Source organism: Ictalurus furcatus, chromosome 27 (assembly GCF_023375685.1).
Source record: "Ictalurus furcatus strain D&B chromosome 27, Billie_1.0, whole genome shotgun sequence".
NCBI classification, from domain to species: domain Eukaryota; kingdom Metazoa; phylum Chordata; class Actinopteri; order Siluriformes; family Ictaluridae; genus Ictalurus; species Ictalurus furcatus.
In genome coordinates this window covers 1492097-1512500 of record NC_071281.1, presented here as the reverse complement: position 1 = coordinate 1512500, position 20404 = coordinate 1492097, and the positions used below count along the sequence as shown (strand labels likewise).

General features: G+C 44.4%; 1 protein-coding gene and 1 long non-coding RNA gene across 3 annotated transcripts in view; one reads left to right on the top strand and one right to left on the bottom strand.

The window, feature by feature from the left end:
- The window catches only part of mgat5 (alpha-1,6-mannosylglycoprotein 6-beta-N-acetylglucosaminyltransferase), an 84931-nt gene that overhangs the window by 14135 nt on the left and 50392 nt on the right, over nt 1-20404 (bottom strand). For both annotated transcript variants that reach the window (XM_053617383.1, XM_053617384.1), the window contains exons 6-11: nt 17349-17420; nt 16053-16214; nt 12361-12530; nt 12117-12251; nt 8684-8817; nt 4508-4641 (exon numbers count right to left, since the gene is read on the bottom strand). In XM_053617383.1, coding sequence (XP_053473358.1) covers nt 4508-4641; nt 8684-8817; nt 12117-12251; nt 12361-12530; nt 16053-16214; nt 17349-17420 — 807 coding nt within the window. The remainder of the gene's footprint in view (nt 1-4507; nt 4642-8683; nt 8818-12116; nt 12252-12360; nt 12531-16052; nt 16215-17348; nt 17421-20404) is intronic.
- LOC128603150 (uncharacterized) lies at nt 6935-16057 on the top strand. The gene is made up of 3 exons (XR_008384978.1): nt 6935-7175; nt 12369-12786; nt 12958-16057. It is a non-coding gene; the product is annotated as an uncharacterized LOC128603150 (long non-coding RNA).

Sequence of the window (20404 nt, the reverse complement as noted above, 5' to 3'; positions counted from 1 at the left end):
AAGTACACTCATGGTGTTCGGCGTTTCCTTCTTTTGTTGCTAAACGGATGACAGAACGAGGGCGCAGAGAAGTTAATTGTCTTTGGCGCTCCGCCACACACAAAACGCCCGATCTTATCTGCGTTGTCAGAAACAAAATACATTAACCAAATAACAGAAGCATGTCAGCTCAACAAATTAGACACCACACACACACACACACACACAGGTTGTGAGACACAATGATTACTGTAGCTAATTAATGCTACACTACGCCTAAATCTAATTTTAACCGTAGTAAAATCTTTAGCTCTTCTTGTTATTTTAAGGGGGACGAGCACTCTAGGTGCACACTGGAATTCATATTCGAATCGTATGTTTCCTTCTTGGTTGGAGTGGAAACCTGCACCCACACCGGCCCTGTCCGGATGAGACCGGACACCCCTGGTCTTGATGGTCTTTGCAATGCTGTTTCGCTTCACCGGAACTAACGGGGCCAAGCCCAAACACGTTCCAGCACGATGATGCCGCTGTACACACGGCTAGGTCCGTGAAGACATGTTTTCCCAAGGATGGTGTGGAAAATAAAAAAAATCAAGCGTCCATCACAGAGCCCCGACCTCAACCCCACTGAACACCTTCGGGATGAACCGGAACGTCGACTGCACTCCAGGTGCCAGTACCAGACCTCACTAACGCTCTCGTGGCTGGATGAACACAAATCCCAACAGCTACGCTCCAAAATCGAGTGGAAAGCCTTCCCAGAAGAGTGGAGCTAATTCCAACAGCCAAGGGGGGAGAAAATCTGGACCGGGAAGTTCAACGAGCACACGTGGGTGTTATCAGGTGTCCACAAACTTTTGCCCATATGTTAGAATGTTTTTAATGCTTGTGACATTTCATCCATAAACTACAAACGAATTTGCTGGCTAAGTCGCCAAACAGGAAGTGAGGGCGTATCTCAGCGATGCTTTGACCTAGTGACGTCGAACTTCTCGCGTGTATACCCTCACTGAGCACGTTATTAGGAGGAACTCTGTACGAGCACTGGGTAGGGCCTCTCAAAACAGCCTCCGTTCTTCGTGGCATGGATTCCACAAGATGTTGGACACATTCCTCTGAGACTCCGGTTCATATGACTGCATCACGTAATTCGGTCACGTCTCTTCCCCATCCTGACGCGTGATATGAAGCTGCCGGTCCGTATCGGCATGATTTTATACGCGATGTCACGTCCACTTGGGAAGGCTACGGACAACCGAGACAGGGTCTCAGCGACGGCTTGATGTTTAGCCTTAGCGCTGATGTAAGCTCCCGATGGCTTTTACTGTTCCTCAGCTGAGGGGACAGACGATGCTCCCCCCGTTCCCCCGCTTTAATCGCAGACGTATTCGTACGTGTGATTGCGAGGACATTTCACAAGATTAAACAAGCACGATCAAGCACGTAAGGACAGACAATTCCATCCGAGCGTTAACGCACAGTAAAAGACTAAGCCGAACGACGCGGATTACGAAAACGTTCCGGTGTGGATATTTTAGAACGGCCCCCGAGAAGGACCTCGCTTCAGCAACGTCCAAGAAAAGAAACTCTTCACGGAGGTGTCTATTATGCTAGCGGGCTAATCCATGAAAAAACCCGGCAGCAAATGAAGAAGTTACAGGAAAACATTCTCGCAACCAGGTCGCTATTCCCATCCACAGGCAAAAAAGGCGACGGCCTCGTGACCTCGCATTCCTGGGTCTAGAATAATATCAGCTCCTGGTTTCTCGTGTGTGTATGAAGGAGACAGAGCGCTTCAGACTCTCGTAACGCGATGACGCGTTATACAGCGAATGAAGAGAAAGGACGACGCAAACGTTCCTCGTTCCTCCGGAAGGCGACGCAGGAGCGCGGTCTGGAACCGGGTCTGATGTCGATATCTATATCTCTCTCGTCTTCACATCGAGATACGCCGGCGGATATGAGTCATCACTTCTAAAGGAAACCACTGAGCTTCTGAGCACACGGTCACACACAGTCACAAACACGCCTGCCTGTGGTTGAACACACACACACGCACGCACACACACACACACGTAAATACACACTGCATTATTTATAGTAGTCTAGCAAACACCCAGTCAGAAAAATAATGCAAAAATACCACAGAATGTGTGTGTGTGTGTGTGTGTGTGTGTGTGTGTGTGTAGCGCCTGAGACTTCAGCAGTTCAAACCCAGCCGAGCTGAGCTGAAAATCCAGATCCTGACATCAAACAGAAGCTCAAGCAAAGACCCCTCTTGTGTGTGTGTGTGTGTGTGTGTGTGTGTGTAGCAGTAGGTAAGAGAGATGTGAGGTGCACAGAAGCGAGAGCATGGGAGCTTAGTCTCAGGAGAGCATTTTAATTAAATAGAAAAAAGGAGTTTTATAGAGCAATAAAACAGCAGGGAGCGAGCATGAGCTGCATATAGAGCAAGTGTGTGTGTGTGTGTGTGTGTGTGTGTGTGTGTGTGTGTACCAGGTTATCTGGACAGAGATGAGAGGATATGTCTGCAGGCCTTTTGAAATGCTAATAAAGACAGTCATTGGCCAGTGTGACACACGCACGCGCACACACACACACACACACACACACACACAGGTGTCTATGTGAGCGAACAATCAGGGTTTCACTCACACACACACACACACACACACTTCCTATAGAGACATGTAAGGTGTTTCAGTGTCACATTTAGCAAAAAAAAAAAAGAGGTCATTGCAATTATCCCAGCTCAGACAACTGTGTGTGTGTGTGTGTGTGTGTGTGTGTGTGTGTGTGTGTGTGTATTTATGTATGTTTATAATGACATTTTAAAAGCTTATTCTTAATTCTCTTCAAGCTATACGGTGACTTATAAGCGTTTTGTTACAGTTCAGCTCCGGTGTTTCTTCTGACAGTGTCTGCAGCGCGTCATATCAAACGGCTAACGGCTTCGGCGTACGTCACGGCCGACCACGGCGTCCCGTACGACTCCGAGTGACGCCGGATCTTCGGACAATCGCTTCCGTTAACAATCGACTAACTCCTGCGAGGGCGCGCGTGAGGTTTACGAGCAGATCATGTAATAAACCCATCGTTCATCAAGTGGACCGCTTTACAACACGAAACACAAAACCTCGGTACCCTTCACTCGTGAGAGTGTAGCGCATTTTCCGCAGGTTTCAAAACTATCGGCACCCCCCCCCCCCAATAGTAAAACGATAGCACCGAGCACTGTCGGAACGTGAACGTGAACCGATACTCCAGTGCAGAAACGTCTTTATACTCTTAGAGTTGTTGTTCTCTAAAGATTAGACACCGGGCTGTCCGGGAAGATCTCTTAAAGGGTGCCAATACTTAAAGAGTTGTCAGCAAGCTGCTCCTGAGAAAAGCGTCTACCAAACGAACAAACGTGACGTCCAAATGAGCTCCATCGCTATTTAATGATTTTGCGCGAGTCGAATGAATCGAAGGTAAAGCTTTCGCAAACAGACGCTTTCTCAACTAACAAATACATCACTGAGTAAATAAACACGAGTAACGGATCGTTTTCGCTTCGGCGTCCAGGAAGCGCTCGGATCGTACGCGACGTTTTCCACGCGAACGCCGGATCCATTTCCTCCGACTGACCCAGCAAGCACACGGACACGGAGCGCCGCGGGTCTTAACGGCGACGCCAGGCATGAGCTCAGACTGGAGAAATGTGCGAAGGGGAAATCGGACACCGCTTGGAAACGGCGTGCTGGAACCACGGCGTCTGAGAAAACACTTCTCCACGGTGTCGTCTGAACGTTTCTCAGACGTTAGGCTTGGCGTATATTCCTGACACATGATATTTCGAATGATATATACAGCTGTGCCCAAAAGTTTGCACACCCCTTGCAGGATCGGCTAAATCTCAACACTGTTAACAGAACACGGCGGTGTTTATTTAGTCCTGAAGACGCTGTTTCACACAACAGATGTTTACATATAGTCCACAAGACAAGATCATAGCTGAATTTATAAAAATTACCCCGTTCAAAAGTTTACACACCCTTGATTCTTCATACTGTGTGTCGTTACCTGGACGATCCGCGACATGACGTGTTTATGTTCTGTGAGAGTTCTTCACGAGTTCCTTGTTTGTCCTGAGCAGTTAAACTGCCCACTGTTCTTCATATTTCACCCCTTTCCAACAGACTATATGATGCTGAGATCCATCTTTTCACACTGAGGACGACTGAGGGACTCGTACACAGAGGGACTGTTACATCAGGTGCAAACGTTCACTGATGCTCAAGAAGGCAACACGATACATTAAGAGCCAGGGGGGTGTAAACTTATGAACAGGATGATCGATGATACTCTTGTATCATCTAGTAAACGACCAGTGCACGAACACGCATAAAACCATAGATAAATGGACTAAAGGACTTCCGCAGATGTAGACGATATAATCATAACGAATCTAAAACGAATCTAAAATCAGCCTGATCATGACATACAGTAAATTGAAGAAACCCCGCCCCCCCCAGCCCCGTACCTTCCAGAAGTTATCGACCTTCCCGTAGACGAGCGACTGGTTCTGCCGCTTGACGTCATCGATGTGCTTGATGTCGCTGGCGTTCAGGTGCTGCTCCACCACGAAGCCCAGGAAGCTGTTATCAGGAGTGTGAGCTGCAAGAAACAAAGACTGCCAATCAGAAAAGATCTCATCGGCGACACGGAATACAGCACAACCGGAACCAGTGCGCGGGGGGGCAGGGCGGGGGCGGGGACGAGATCATTCGCACGCACCGAACAGTGTTTCAAAAAATGATTTCAAATAAAAGCACGAAACATGACAAGGTATAGAAATCAACCAATATTATAATATTAAGACGAGATCACGTGATCCGTTCAAGCCCGAAATGGCTTTCAAAAACCGTTTGAGAAGTTATTATATATATATAAATATAAAAATATATATTACAGCGATTATGTGAAGTAATGTAAGGAGCTTAAGGGTTAAGAAAGGAACATCAGAGTGCTCATATTAGGCTTGTGAGTGTGAGTGTGAGTGTGTGGGGGGCGATCATAGACCAGGTCAACGCTGCCAAGTGAGAGACGGTTACTATGGGAACAGGGGACCAAAAGGTCGTCGGGAAAACAGCGAGCTGGCAGAGTTTCACCTCGGTGCCATCTGTGTGAAACTTCACCCATGTTCACTGATTAGAAATGAACATCCCATTAGAGCAATACAACCGTTTAATGCATTTCCGATGATCTTCATCTTCGCCGTGGTTTAGACTCAACACCAACACTACACATCACACTAATCCTGACTGCTCTGATCATACTGCAGATATCATCAGCGCCAGACTCCAGCGTCTCGTACTACCGTGACCGTCTTTCAGAACCTTGCTCCAAAACCGAAACGTACAGTACGTATACGGTACGTCTTCCTTACACGGAAATCGAACTCTCAAACCCGATTGGTCAGAAGGTGGTCCTCACGAACAGCACCTCGAGGACCGCAGGTCCGACTGTAGTTCAAATACACAGGGTTATATTACTGCGCTTGTTCTAGCTAATAGGTTATCGTTTCTACGGTAACAACTCATTAACAAGGACTGGACGGCGGATGCGTGTAATTTAAGCGTAATAATAACAACGATAAGTTCGCCTCACACCTCCAGCGTCGGGGGTTGGATTCCCACCGTGGCCCTGTGTGTGCGGAGTTTGCATGTTCTCCCCGTGCTGTGGGGGTTTCCTCCGGGTACTCCGGTTTCCTCCCCCAGTCCAAACACATGCATGGTAGTAGTGTCTGTAGTGTATGAATGGGTGTGTGAATGTGTGTGTATGTGTTTGTGCCCTGCGATGGACTGGCACCCTGTCCAGGGTGTACCCCGCCTTGTGCCCCATGCTCCCTGGGATAGACTCCAGGTTCCCCGTGACCCTGAAAAGGATAAGCGGTTGAAGATGGATGGATGGATGAAGTTTTGCAACAGTTAGTAAGTATTCCTGCCTGGGAAAGGACTCGTGCGTTCTGATTTCTCGGGAACGTAACTTCTCAAATCGCTGTGGGATAGGAGGAATAAATAAAACGTCCGGGCTCTGCCGTTACAGAAGAAGAATCCTGGTTCAGGAGAGTTTAATTCCTCACAAAGCGTCTACCGTAGCAGATCTACAGAATAACACAAGGTCTTTACGCTGTGGCCGTTCAGTTTCTCAAAACTTAGTAAATAGTTAGTATTAGTTTTATGCCCTTTTGATGTAAATGGAATGCACGTGTATATTCAGTTATCTTTTACACGCACACACACACACACACATCTACACTCATACACAATCAAATTAAAGAGCCAGATGCATATGACTGAGGCACTGTAATTCCACAGAAGTTGTCTACAGTATTAGATTGAATTGTGTGTGTGTGTGTGTGTGTGTGTGTGTGTGTGTGTGTGTATAGTTTGCCCCAAGAGAGCATCTGGACTGTGTTGCTGCTGCCATCAGATTCAATCAGGGCGTGGGATGAGATTCAGAAGCCAGCCGGCCCATAATGCAATTTGTGTAAATTTGTGGAAATCAGAAATGGCAATATAAATGGGACGTTCCCCTCCCTCACAGGCAGGCACGCACACACACACACGCACACATACACACACACGCGCGTTCACACAACCCGTCAAGTGTAATCACGATCAGCAGCACTAATCTGAACGCAGTGTTAATTTTACTGAGCCTGGAAAACGTCCTTGTCCTGCATTCTTTTTTTTTTTCTTTTTTCCTTTACTGACCTCAAACTTCCTCTTCTATCAATCAAAATAAATGAGAAAAAATAAGTGTCTCCGTCCACACACACACACACACACACACACACACACACACACACACACACACACACACTAGGAAGACACTAGCACCCTGTTAATATCAGCGTTCTGACTCATCTGTATCATTTTAATACCAAACCCGGAAAATTCTTCATCCCTGATGAATCCTTGCTTGTGATTGGTCAGAAGGAGTAGTTCCAGCTCGTTCACAACAATGCCCTCGTTTCTAATACGTTACTGTTTCCATAGCAACAGCTAACACCGGGACTTGTATGGTATATGGTGGGTGGCAGACTAAAACCCTGAATTGTTAAGAAGTTGAACGTTATCGTAAACGTTAACGGCGTTTACGGTATGGAAGGAGTCTCCAGTGTCAGTGCTCTGTAATAGCAAGAGGTAAGAGTTGTAACGTTCATTTTTCTCTGTAAAACGGTGCATCTTTTATGTTAGAGGGGGAAAAAAAATGAAACGAAGAGGGGTTGGTGAGGGAAGACTGTTTATAGACTGCTATAACACAAGTGATAACAGCTAACTAACATGTTTTATAGATTAAATGGAGCTATAAAAGGATAAAAAGTGCCACATTATTCTTTAATAATTTAAATAAATAATTATTGGCAACTTGCTGTGGTGTAAAAGGAATTAAAAAAAAAAAAAAGACTGTTGATTATAGTCGTCTTTCTGACCAATCAGAATCAAGAATTCGAAAGCTCTGAGGTATAGTAAAAAAAAAAAACAGAAGTTGTCAAATAAAATACGTTTGAGGTCCCGCCCGTGATCGTACTCAGAATATCCAGACTGGTCTGAGCTGACAGGACGGCTGCGGTAAGTCAAATAACCACTCTTTACCACCGCTGTGAAAAGAAAAGCATCTCAGAATGCATAACATGTTGAACAGCCAGCCAAGAACAGGAATCTGAGGCTACATAAGCACAGGCTTATTGAACCAGACAGTTGAAGACTGGAAAAAGGTCCAAATTTGTCCTCAGCAGCATGAATCCATGGACCCGAGTCACCTTGTGCCAGCAGTTCGGGCTGGTGGTGGCGGTGTAATGCTGTGGGGAACGGTTTCTTCGGCCAATCAAGCATTACTTTGAGTGTACAGCCTACCTAAATATTGTAGCTCATCGCGTACATCCTTTTCAGGCCACAAGTGACCTACCTGCTACGATACAAGCACGAGTCGTCCGACTCAAACTAGAAACTAGTTCCAAACAAACACAACGGGTTCAGTGCGCTTTAATGGCGTCCCAATGTGCAGCTGCTAAATCCGCAGTCATGACGACGTGGAGCAGAATCGCAAAGGAAGCTTTCCAACGTGTATGCCACGAAGTACGAGGTTCTGCCCAATGCTAGCGCGAGTTCTAAATAAAGTGAGCAGCGATGATGAAATCATTCAAGGCGATGTGTCCGGACATCAACTCATGACCGAGGACAGCAGGAAATACAAACTCGGACGTTAACGCGCCGGCGCCGCGCTTCGTCTGAACCGAAAGTCCAGGATGTGCTTCACGGTCCTGTTATTCAAGATGCACTGAAACATGAGGAAATGTAACGCTCGATACAGGAAAAAGAATTAAAAAAAAGAAAAGGCCATAGAATATACAGCAGTCTGGATTCGAAGCAGCTGTTGGGGTTATACATGCATCCAACTACATGCAGAAACACGCAAACAGACCACACACACACATTTCATAATGAAAGCCATGAGTGTTCTCTTTCTGGACAGAAAAAAAACAACAACAAACAAAACAAACAAAAAAAAAACACCAAAGGGCTTATTGAGAATGTCACGTACCACGTCTTAACAAAAGAACTTTTCATCCTGTACAACACCTGAGACGACAAGCCAGGCCAACCACCCCTTCACTCACACTCACACACACACACTCACACACACTTACGGAACATGGTGTTGAATTGCTGAGGGTTAAGGTTCCACTTGCCCCACGGAGTCTTGTGGCCTTTAGACTGAGCGTAGTGCGCATGGTTAAACTCCGGCTCCGTCCCGAAAGAGTCCAACACTCGCAGCATGCACCTGAAAACAAGGTCGCACACACACACACACACACACACACACACACACGCAGTCTGAAACTCTTATTTCAGTCAGCTCCAAGGCCGATTATAAATTTTAATCCGGCTTCTCATACACTGTAATGGTGCATTGGTGTGACTGCACGCTGTTCTGATCTTAGCACCAGAATAATCCTACTTTTCGGGATATTAAACACGTCAGGGAAATTACACGACATTGTACTATGTATTTATTTGGGAGTCTTTGGAGCATTTTAGTCCTGAAATGTTCCATCTACAAAACCCAAAGTTATATATATATATATATATATATATATATATATATACACACGCACACATATACAGATACACACGATATATCTTAGAGATTAGATACATTAGATTTATCATATTGTGAAATTTTTTTAAACACCCCTAGTCACAAGGTCGCGTCACTCTTACTGTGATTTACAGAAACGTACAGAGCCGGCCGTACGCGTTCGTTTTGACGAGCGTTCGCCGCATCAGTGGGTCGAAATTTAATAAGCGTAATAATAATCACACGTGCTCTCATAGCGGTCTGTCGTAGCGGTTCGCTCACTTTTCTCAGCACGGCCTTGAAAAGAAAACGACACTAACTACATTAAATATGACTTTTATTACTTTTTGGACAAGAGGGGGAAAAAAAAAAAACCCCACAACGTGTTCCGTGTGTGCATGTGGTCCGGCCAAATATTATACATCATCACACTGCTGTTTCACGGGGGGCGGAGTTAGGGTTTATTCTTACGTTTTATTATTCCAGCCCTGTTTCGTGTTACGCACCTGGTTTCATTCATTGATTAATTTATTTATTTTTATGTCTTGTTAACTTCAACATGTAACATTCCACGTAACTAAAGGGATAAAAGTATGACGTGACGTGACGTGACGAGTCGCGCTTGAATTCGTTGTACCGACATCGTCACTGCTGTCCAGGATCGTCTGATGCGACGTGATAGAATAATGATGTCTGATAGAGCTGGAGTCAGGTCTGGTGATACGAATACACATGCACTTGGTTCAGAATAAACATGAACAGGATAAACAACCTCAGACGTCTGATCTGTTTTCGTGGATCGGACTGTATCGCAAAAAAAAAACAAAAAACGCTCATGATGCTTATGATGAAGGCTTCAGGGCTTCTGTATCTTCACCCCGGTGCACCAAATTCCCCGAGATGCTTAATACGAGGTTAGTAAGATGTTTAATTAATAGGATGTTTAATTTCAGGTCCTGCGCTTCATTCCAAGTGCATATTTTATACAGTAGCGATTAACTGGTTATATTATATATATATAAATATAAATATAAATCAAATCCCCTGACTGTTATACTCGATCAAATCTCTTTCACCTTTGTGCTTGGATTGGATTCCGCAGAGAACCTGACCTTCCTTATTAACCTTATCAGACCGACAAGGAGAAATGTCAAATAGGCTTTAGAGCGCCCCCGCCGCTTCTGAACGCTTCAGGTGAATTTCTGCTGTTGTTTTTTTTTTTTGTGAAAATAGAACAAATCGATTATCCTTTTAATATTATTCATTCTGTAGCACGTGAAATAAAGCAGAGGTTACACATCTGGGTACGTTAGTTCTGTAGTGACCATACATTTGCACGTTGTGTGTGTGTGTGTGTGTGTGTGTTGAGAAAAAAACCGAGAGAGAAACGTTCCTCATGTGTGACTTACGACGGAGCACTTCGACTCGTCTCCGATGCTGAAACGTTGGTATCTGGACTGCACGATAAGCGCGTTTAGTACCGTTTCAGACCGACATCAGATGATAACCATTAATATATTAAAAAACAAACCAAAAAAACAGATTACAGGCACAGTATGAAAAAAGCAAAGTCATGGACGGCCATGCTGGATGATGAAATCGACACCGGGAGCGCCTTATGACACGCAATAATGAGATTCAAGCAGGATTTGGAGCTCGGGGCCTGAGAGTGCCGCAGAGACTGATTTGTGAGGAAGGTGAAGAAATTGAGGGTCAGGTAATAACTACGAAGGCTCAGCGTGTACGGATAATTTCAGACCGAATGTCTCAGAGCGGTGGTGAGAGTGCGAAGAAGTCAATGACACGCTCGTTCACCTTCACTGCTGTTTAATATAGACTAATGCCCAGGGTGTACTGCTCAGGATACAGGGTTTATTCTCTGCCTATATTTTATACCGCTGCTTTTGAAGGCTTCAAACCTTAATCAGAGATCTCGAAACAACAAGAGGTGGGGGTTTGTTGTTTTTTGTTTTTTTTTTGGTCTAACAAGGTTTACTCTTAATGCACTGACATTATCCACAGCCACACCTAACGAACAGCTATAAATCAACCTGTTTATGATTATCCATGTTTGCCCACAATGACCGTAAAGCCACGATATTTCACGGTACACGAGGTGAGATAAGCCGTGAGATAAGCCATGCGAGCCTTTTATGGGGGCTGGCTGAGAGGAACAGCAGATGCGTTCGCATGTAAAAGTAACTGTAAACGTTCAAAGGAAATTCCACGCAGTCGGTGGAGGAAGTGTCCGGATTATAGTCTACGGTCTATAATCAAATGATCCTCCACATTAGCCTACACGTTCTGAAGACGATCATGGAAAGAACAAACCGTTTGTATAGTTCTGTGTTAAGAACACGCTTTATTTATTTATTTTCGAAACGAGTCACGGTTACGATGTGTCCGAATGTTTAGGTTCCACCACAGCCGTATACTGAAAAGCCGATCACACTTCCATCCGCCGGCTGGGTCACGTGGACGCGAGACACATTTTCCGCTTCGGGTGAATCATTTCTGCTGTGCTGAATCGACTCCAAAGCTTTGAAAGCGACTCAGTGCCGAGAATCAAGGAATCGACTCTTTCTGGAATCGATTCCCAGCACCCAGAAAGCGAGATGGTGGCTTGACGACCTGACGCACAACGTGTAAACAAAAAACAACCCAACAACAACAAAAAGTAAATGCTTATAAGCCAATTGATTCAAATAGCTTCCCCAGTGCGTTAATGAACACTGAACGAATAATGTTCCGTGCTAATGCACTGTTAACACACAACATTAATTATGACTACAATACGCGATGCAAAATAAACAAAAGAAACACGACAAAGAGCTGCAATGAGCATGAATCTCACACACACACACACACGGCGTTTTAATGCATGGGAGGAGCTCACGAACCCCATCAGATGAATAAGTGAACGTCCACTTGACTCGACTTACTGCCATCAGTGAAGTGAAGACGGAGAGCAATAAAGACGGCGGAGAGTGGATTTTACTCACTGGTAGTGCACCCATGAGGGCCCTAGCGTCTTCTTAAATTGAGACAGACCCACGATGTCGATGTAGATGAGCTCCACCACTTTATCACCCTGCGTGGGACAGCTGGACTTGTTTCCCATCACCTTCCTCATGATCCTGTGGCGAGACAGACAGACAGACAACGGTGAAGGTTATGAGAACATCTAATTGACAGTCTCATACTGAGTGTGTGTGTGTGTGTGTGTGTGTGTGTGTGTGTTCTCACTCTTTAAGCTCTGCGATGGAGGCTGAGATGCGGATGTCGTGGCCCAGCAGGTATAAAGTGGTGATGAGGTCACTCCACTGCACCAGTTCTCCCAGTGGACCCCCGCTGAACGCATTCTCAGCTATCTTGAAGCCAGACTCCTTCGTCAGCAGGCCCAGATGCACAAGGATCTAACACACACACACACACACACACATAACGTCCTTATTAGTGTAAATCCTTGCACATGCACACAGGTCCAGCTGTGCGTCACTATTCCGGCAGTCTGGAACGGTTCTGCGATCTATCATATACATCACAGTGTTTGTTAATGAATGAATGAATGAATTAGCTGTAGCACCAGCTATGAGAAGCGTTCCGTCTGCAGGGCAAATCACAGGTTTCGAATCGCTCGTTCTGATACGAGTGTGTTTCTATATAAACGAGGTATGTCCGTGAGAAGCGAAGTCTTCTGCTGTAAATGCACCTGATAATCAAGACTAGCTAGTTTCCTGGACGCTCCCTTTCCCTGCATACGCTTTTAATCCATCGTGTATTCCTTTGCCCTTTCATTACACCTTTTTTGGTCTTTTGTTTGTTTCTTCTTTGCTCTCTCAGGCTCATTTGTTTTGACTGGCTCGAGTGTATATTCCATCCTCCAGCTCTTACTTCCTGTGTGTGTTTGGTTCTGCGCGACCTTTCGACGGTCTGCTGTTGCGTCTGTCCTTCTCCTTGATTCGCTCTCCTAATTCTTAGTTCTTCGTCGTTTGTCTGTCATTCGGTGGCGTTTGTTTTGTCTGTACGGTTAATCTCCTGCTCTCTGTAACGCGTATCTGTTATTCTAAGTGTAATAAGTGTGGCAGGCTGTGAAGGAAAACCCTTCGCATTATTAAAGAAAAAAAAAGGGGGGTGGGGCGGGGCGGAGAGATCTCATTACGTACAATTCTGCCCAATTTGAACGGCGTATAAGTATATAATGATCAAATGAACAATGCCCGCTTTGATATTAGTTTCATCACCCGAGGTAAAAGACGCTAAACGCGAGCCTCACGTCCTCCCTTCGCTCGTTCGGGAAATAATCCCCGACTGGTTTAACCGGATGTAAACATTTCAAAACGTCGCTGTCGGTCCGGAGTGCGTCTCCGTGATCATCTCTGGTGATGACGTGGGGTGTAAAAAACCACCGCAGTGCTTCACAGCTGGTATCCGAACCCATTAGACTTCCATGCGTTTCTCTACGGCATGCGGCTCACCAAAAGCATACTCAAATCATGACGAAATCACGCGGAGCTAGAAAGGTGAAAGGAAATTCTCTAATATCATGAACTGCTATTAAGACACCTTAGATACGGGGAACACTCTCGTCACTCTCGTTATAGCTTCTGTTTGTGTGTTTCTGTGCTGTCAAATACCTACGATGAACGGATTCATTTCATTACCCCTTTTAATAAGCTGATCGACTGCCGTCCTTTATTATAGCCGACACGTGTGTTTTCTGTGCCTTGGAAAGCCTTATTTTTGTGGTGTGACTGTGCGCTGTGTGCACCTGCACGGGTAGAGACCCGCCCACGCAACGCTGTTATCAGTGTGTATAAATACTCCCGTTCTAGACGAAGTAAACGGGACGTCTCTGTGAACAGCAGGGCGTGTTCATGTTAGACCCGCCAGGCCTGAACGCTCTGGGGTAAACCACGCTTTCTCGCTCATAGCACAGAACGAAGAGTTAATAGAAGAAAAAGGCTGAAAAGGCATGACTGAAGGACAGAATCTGAGATTCCTTTATCTCTAACAAAAGGGGTTTTACACGTCTGTAGGCGTAGATTTATTTATTCGATTTTATTTTTTAAGCTGAGACGCTTGTTAAGCGAGCTTATTTTTGAGACACTGGACGTTTGATCTCTGTGAGCTGAGATTAAATCATAAAAAGGCTCGAAATATTTCACGTTATGTGTAACGAATCGAGAATGTATATATATATATAAAAAAAAAAAAAAAAAGTTCCACGTTTTGAATTAAATGACAGAAAATTTTTTTACTTTTCCACGATATAAACATTTTTGAAATGCATATATTATATATATTATATATATATGTTTCAGATTCTTCTTTAGGTCTTTGATGAATGTTCTCTGGTTGTTGTTTTCATTCACTCTTCATCTGTCTTTCATCGCTCCTTTCATTCAACGTTTTGTGCAGTTCTCAGCTGCTTCACTTCTTTCTCCTGCTCATAACCGCCTTCATCTTTTTTTTTTTTTTTTGTCTGTGTGTGTTTGCTGTTTCCTAAATCTTCCTGCTAACCGAATAAAGTTAAAATAGAAAATACTGCACCCGATTACATAACGGTTCGTGATGGGAATTTAGTGTGTGTGTGTGTGTGTGTGTGTGTGTGTGTGTGTGTATCCGAGCTTGGTGCTGACGGCTAAGATGCTGCACCACACATGCATCATTTTCAGCGAGAGCCATGGATATTGGATTGAGATCAGGTGTCCTTTCGGCGAGGGATTTAGACGGAGAGGATGAAGTGTGACGGGTCGGGCCGAGCGAAAATCATATTGCTGCAATTAACTTTGCGGTCGCGTCGGGTTGTGATGGCTTCCGGAAGGTTCTACGGAGAAAACCTGCGGTTTGGAGTCACGGTGAAATCAGTCCATCGGAGAGTCGTGCTCGTCACTTTCAAAAAATGTTGTTGTTTTTTTTTGACACACACTTTATTTAATTTAGCGCTCAATTATTCAAAATGACCCTTCCAAATCAGTGTCTCCTCCGTGTGTGTGTGTGTGTGTGTGTTTGGGTGGTTGCCACGGTGGTTGGCTGCAGGTGAAAGAGAAGAGTCTCGTCGCACATGCTCTCGAGGGAAAAAGAGTGTTCAGGATGGCACGCGCGCGCGTGTGTGTGTTCGTCTCTCGGCACGACACGTGTGTGAATTATTCAGCAGAGCGTGTATTATTTAAAACCGGCAGGTACACGCCACGACGGCGTTCCCGCGCTCCTTCCCGAACGACACGCTTAACGACGCGCCGATACGCAGCTCCCGAAAACAAACACCGTACGGCTACGGAATCAGGATGAGACACTGATGCACTGTTTCTACTGAAGACGAGGTGTTCAGGGAATTGTTTGTCCCTTGAGGAGGAGAGGAAAACAGAAGAGAGGAGAAGACGAGGAACGAGAACTGGAGAGGAAAGACAGGGTATATTTAAAAATAAATAAATAAATAAATAAATAAAAAGGGAAATGAAAGATATGGGAGGGGCAAGGAAATAGGAAAAGAGAGGAAATAAGGAGGCAGAAAACTAGAGGAAGGGAATAACCGAGAAAATAGAAAGGAGAGGACAAGAGGGAGGAGAGAAATGGAAGACGATAAAAAGGAGGAAAGAGTGAGAGAAGGAGATAACACAGGAGGTATGAAACGAGTAGAGAAGCAAAGAAACGACGAGAGAAAACAGGAAGAAAATAAAATAGACGAGAAGAAACAACAGGAAAGGAAAGGAAAGTGCGATGAGACAGGAAGTGACAAGTGACAGGAGAAGGAAAAAAAAAAGGAGACGGGATAAACAGACACGTCACATCTCCTATTCTTAAAAGGCGAGAAGATATGGGACGGGGTGAGGTGAGACGAGCAGGTGTGATGAGACGGGAAGGGACCGATCAAGCGTAGGAGAGAAGAAGGAGAGAAAGAGCGACGCAGGAAAAAGACGTAAGGAGAAGTGCACCTTCTTTCGCTTGCGGTTGCGCAGGTCTTGTTTGAGACTGAGGGAGTGCACGGCGCTGAGCCACGGCTCCTCCATCCGCTTGATCCTCAACATCATCCAGCGGAACTCCTCACGCCGTGACATCACGCGGTACAGCTCGTCCAGACTCGTCCGGATCTCCAGCTGAAACGCACGATACACCGTCACACACACTTTCACGTCCTCACAGACGGTAAAGGAACCTACCCCGTTAGTCTGAACACACTTTCTACAGTCTTGAAAAGGGGTCTCTTTCATTTTTTTTGCTTTAATGGATCGTTAACACTTTGAAACTTTTTGCATGAGCTGAGAGACTGGTTTTTAATCGCACTCAGCCTGCTCCTGAAGGAATTCCTCCCCAAGGTTGTTTCCCCCGCCGTTAAAGCGAAATAAAATTCTTCCACTGTGGCGTAGTTATTAACCCTCCGCTTCATGAATGATTACGTTTACATTCAAAGACTTTTATGCATTTTTATTAGTTTTACTAGTTCAAGTAATAAAAATATATTTAATAAAGTTTGACATTGTTTAGGGGGGTAAATGGTAAATGGTTGCCGTATGGCAACAATGTACAAGGGTGGAAAGTATCATATAGTCAAAAATAACAACAACAACAACAACAACAACAACAACGCATCTTCCCGACTATCATCAGTGGAGTGTTTAAAAAAATTAAAAAATTCTAAAAAACCAAAACTACCTACTGTAGTAAGTGTGTAAAAGTTAGGACAGATTTACTCACTCAAAATATGTACAAAAAAAAGACATCCAAACATGATTTGGTTGAAGTATCTTTTTAAAGCGTCATAAAATTTCGAAAAGAAGGTGCGATTGCAAACATGTCTGAAATTCCGGCACGGAGGATCCGATTCGGACGATACCGAACGCGGGATTAAAACCGTGTAGACTCTGCTGTAGACTCTGCATCCTTCCTCGGTTATTAACCTATAAGGAGCTATGTTATATTTTAAGAACTGCTACGCCTTTAAATCGTGCTACGTTACGAGACTCACAGATTTCTCATTTACTCTCTTGTTCAAATGAGCTCCGCACTAACCGTTTCACTCTGACTGTGGGATTCATGAATATTTAGATTCCAGCCTCGCACCTACCGTGATCGCCTATTTCATGTTTGTTCTGTTTTAGAAGCGTGACATTACAGGCTTATTAACGTTCAACTGCTTTTATACACTAGCGCGGACAAACCCCTGTGTGTGTGTGTGTGTGTGTGTGTGTGTGTGTGTGTGTGTGTGTGATGTCACAGAAGAACACACTTACCCGTCCCTGTTTTTCAAAATCGTCATTAGCGTTGCTGCCCCTCCACGGCAGACGAGGACACCAGTTCTCCACCTGGGAAAAATACAAATAAAAATCACACTCTGGTTAGTGTGTGTGTGTGTGTGTGTGTGTGTGAGTGTTTTTTCCACAGTGCATCGACGAGCACGTAAAATAACTCTCATTTTGTGAAAAATCACGTGTCGTGCTGTCGGCTTTGTGACCTTTGTGACCCTCGGCTTCTTGCCTGTGCTCGTCTTTTCCTCTCTGAATGCGGTTCATTACACCATCATCCATCTGATCACCAAACACACACACACACACACACCTACACGCACATACTGTTCTGCATGACTTGTGTCAGCTATCAAAACACTCGTGTTTTTTTTGGCCGTCTCCCAGCAGCAGTGAATCTGACCTACACTGATCATATCTAACAGCAGGTACGTTTCCAAAGACTTTGTGTGTGCAATGCTAGAAAAGGCTTTTAAAAGGAGTTAGCTATTTTTTCCAGCAAAAACAACAACATTTAGCTAGCATTACACAACCGGATGATGTTAGCTAACCAGCGTAAGTTAAGTATCTAGCGGTATACACGATCACGTAAAGCAGGAGGCGTATTTCACCTGACTGAACAGACCACGTCTATACTCTTTTACGAGAAGTGTCCTGGGATTTTTAATGACCACAGAGAGTCACGACCTCTGTTTAACCTCTCATCCGAAAGACGGTGATGTTTTTACAGTATAGCATTAGGCCCCAGACAGACCACAGGGTGAGCGCCCCCTGCTGGCCTCGCTAATACCACTTCCAACAGCAACCTTAGTTTTCCCCAGGAGGTCTCCCATCCAGGTACCGTCCAGACTCAACCCTGCTTAGCGTCAGTGGGAAACCAGTCAAGAACTGCAGGGAGATACGGCTCTGGCATACTTATAAATTATACCATATAATTGTACAAAAATGCTGTCGCAATTAGCTGCACCGGCTTTCATTTTCAGGTCTTTATGTGCACAGGTTTTATACACAGTTATGAAACTGACCTGTTGCTCCATTTAGACCCGAGTGCCTATAATTACACAGTCAATACGCAGTGCATCTCGGTTTAGATGGCAAGTCGGGTGTGTTGCTTGTAGTTCGGCTGTTTGTGTTGCAAACGTTCTGACGAGAAACGGTAGTATCTATAAGTAGCTTCTAAAGAATATAATAGAAAACATTTGAATAAATCATACACAGTACAACGCAATAAAGTAAGATAAATACAATAAAACAAGTACCACAAAAAATATTGTAAACAAGAGGGAAAATAGAAGAGGAAAACATAACACAAAACACACACACATTCCTATACACATGCACGCGTACACAATTTTTTGTAATCCAGTAGTGTTTTGATATCATAAAGCCCGATAAAAGGTCATTACTGTGATCTCTTGTTATATATCCTCTCTCATAGTCACTGGATAAACACTGGATCTCCCAACCAACCATCTTCCAGCAGGCTTTGTTAAGACCATCACACACACACACACACACAGGCTGTTGGAGCGGGTACAGTCGCCGGAGTGTGTGGTTTCTGGCGTGTGTGTGTGCTGCTGGCTGCAGCTAATGTTCCATGCCGTTAATTTGCCTGCTTTCAGTCATCCGCTTAAACAGGCTTTTACTACCCATCATTCATCACGCACCGACCCTGTGACCATCTCCACTCACATCAATTATACATCCCATTACTGACGGACAGAGGGAGGAAGAACTGGAAGGAGGGAGAGAGAGAGAGAGAGAGAGAGAGAGAGGTAGTGATAAAAAAGAGACAAGAAAATGGAACAAGTACAGGAACAGAAGAAACGACAATAGCTGGAGAGAAGAGGACGATCTGTCCGTCTGCGGTCGCCACAATTTCCTCAGATATCCTGTCACGTTAGCTTGTTTTTATCCAGCCAGGAATCAGTTAGCAGGTTGTGAACCTTTATTAGTGTAACACTGTCCCTTAGAGTCAGATTAACCGATATAGCAACTAATGATTATTAACATTCACTATAAAAACAAACAAAAATAAATCCTCTCAGAAATGCTGTCGAAAAAGCTAAAACGAACCAGTTAAACATTACAAAAATGACCTAAAGACTGTCAGGTTATCTGGTGTTAGCTAACTGGCTAGCGTTAGGAGTGAAGATTATGAGAAAATAAGAATGTCTCAAGCACCCCTTCGGAAATCCGGTCGATTAGCCGATGTTAGCTAGTTGGCTATCATTAGAAATGCTGATTATTAGCATCCATTAGTATTATTAAGACTTAAAAGTCCTCGAAGAAACACTGTAGAAAGAGCCAGCAAGGTAGAGTTAACAATAAAGAGCAGGAAAAGCCAAAGATATCACTTCAAGATTGGCCCTAAAATCCGGTCAGGTTAGCTGGCGTTAGCTAGCTGGCTTTAGCAAAATGAAGACGAACAACATTCAGGATGAAAACTTGAAAATCCTCTCAGAAATCCTGCTGAAATAGGGTAAGGTAGTCAGCTAGCATGAATTTAATAATAAAGATTTCGAACATTCAAAAATAAGATAAGATTTGTCCCTAAAATCCTCTCGAGTTAGCTCAAGTTAGCTTGCAGGTTACTGTTAGCAGATGATATTCTGAATATTTATGAACATGTCCCAGGTATCCCTTCAGGAATCCTGTCAGGTTAGCAGTTGTCCGCTAGATTATCAGTAAAGTTTATTTATGAAAATTTATGAACCGAACATAAACACTGTCATGAAAAAAATCCTGTCAGGTTAGCTCATGTTAGCCGTTAGCATTAATGGTAAAGATCAGTGTAGTCGTCCTCTCTCTTTTGTTAGCAAGCTGGCTAACACAATCTGTGAACATTCCACATACTTTTAGTCCAAAAGTATTCAAGAAATCTTTTCTGCTCTCAGAGATGCTACCCGAGTCTTCTGCAGTCTGGAATTTGATGATGGATAGAATGCTGCACTGAGAGAAAACTCCATTACGGCATGCAGACAAGTGAGGAGCAAAAGATTGGACTTTAAAATGTTTGTTCCTCTGGAGGTTCCTTGTATTCC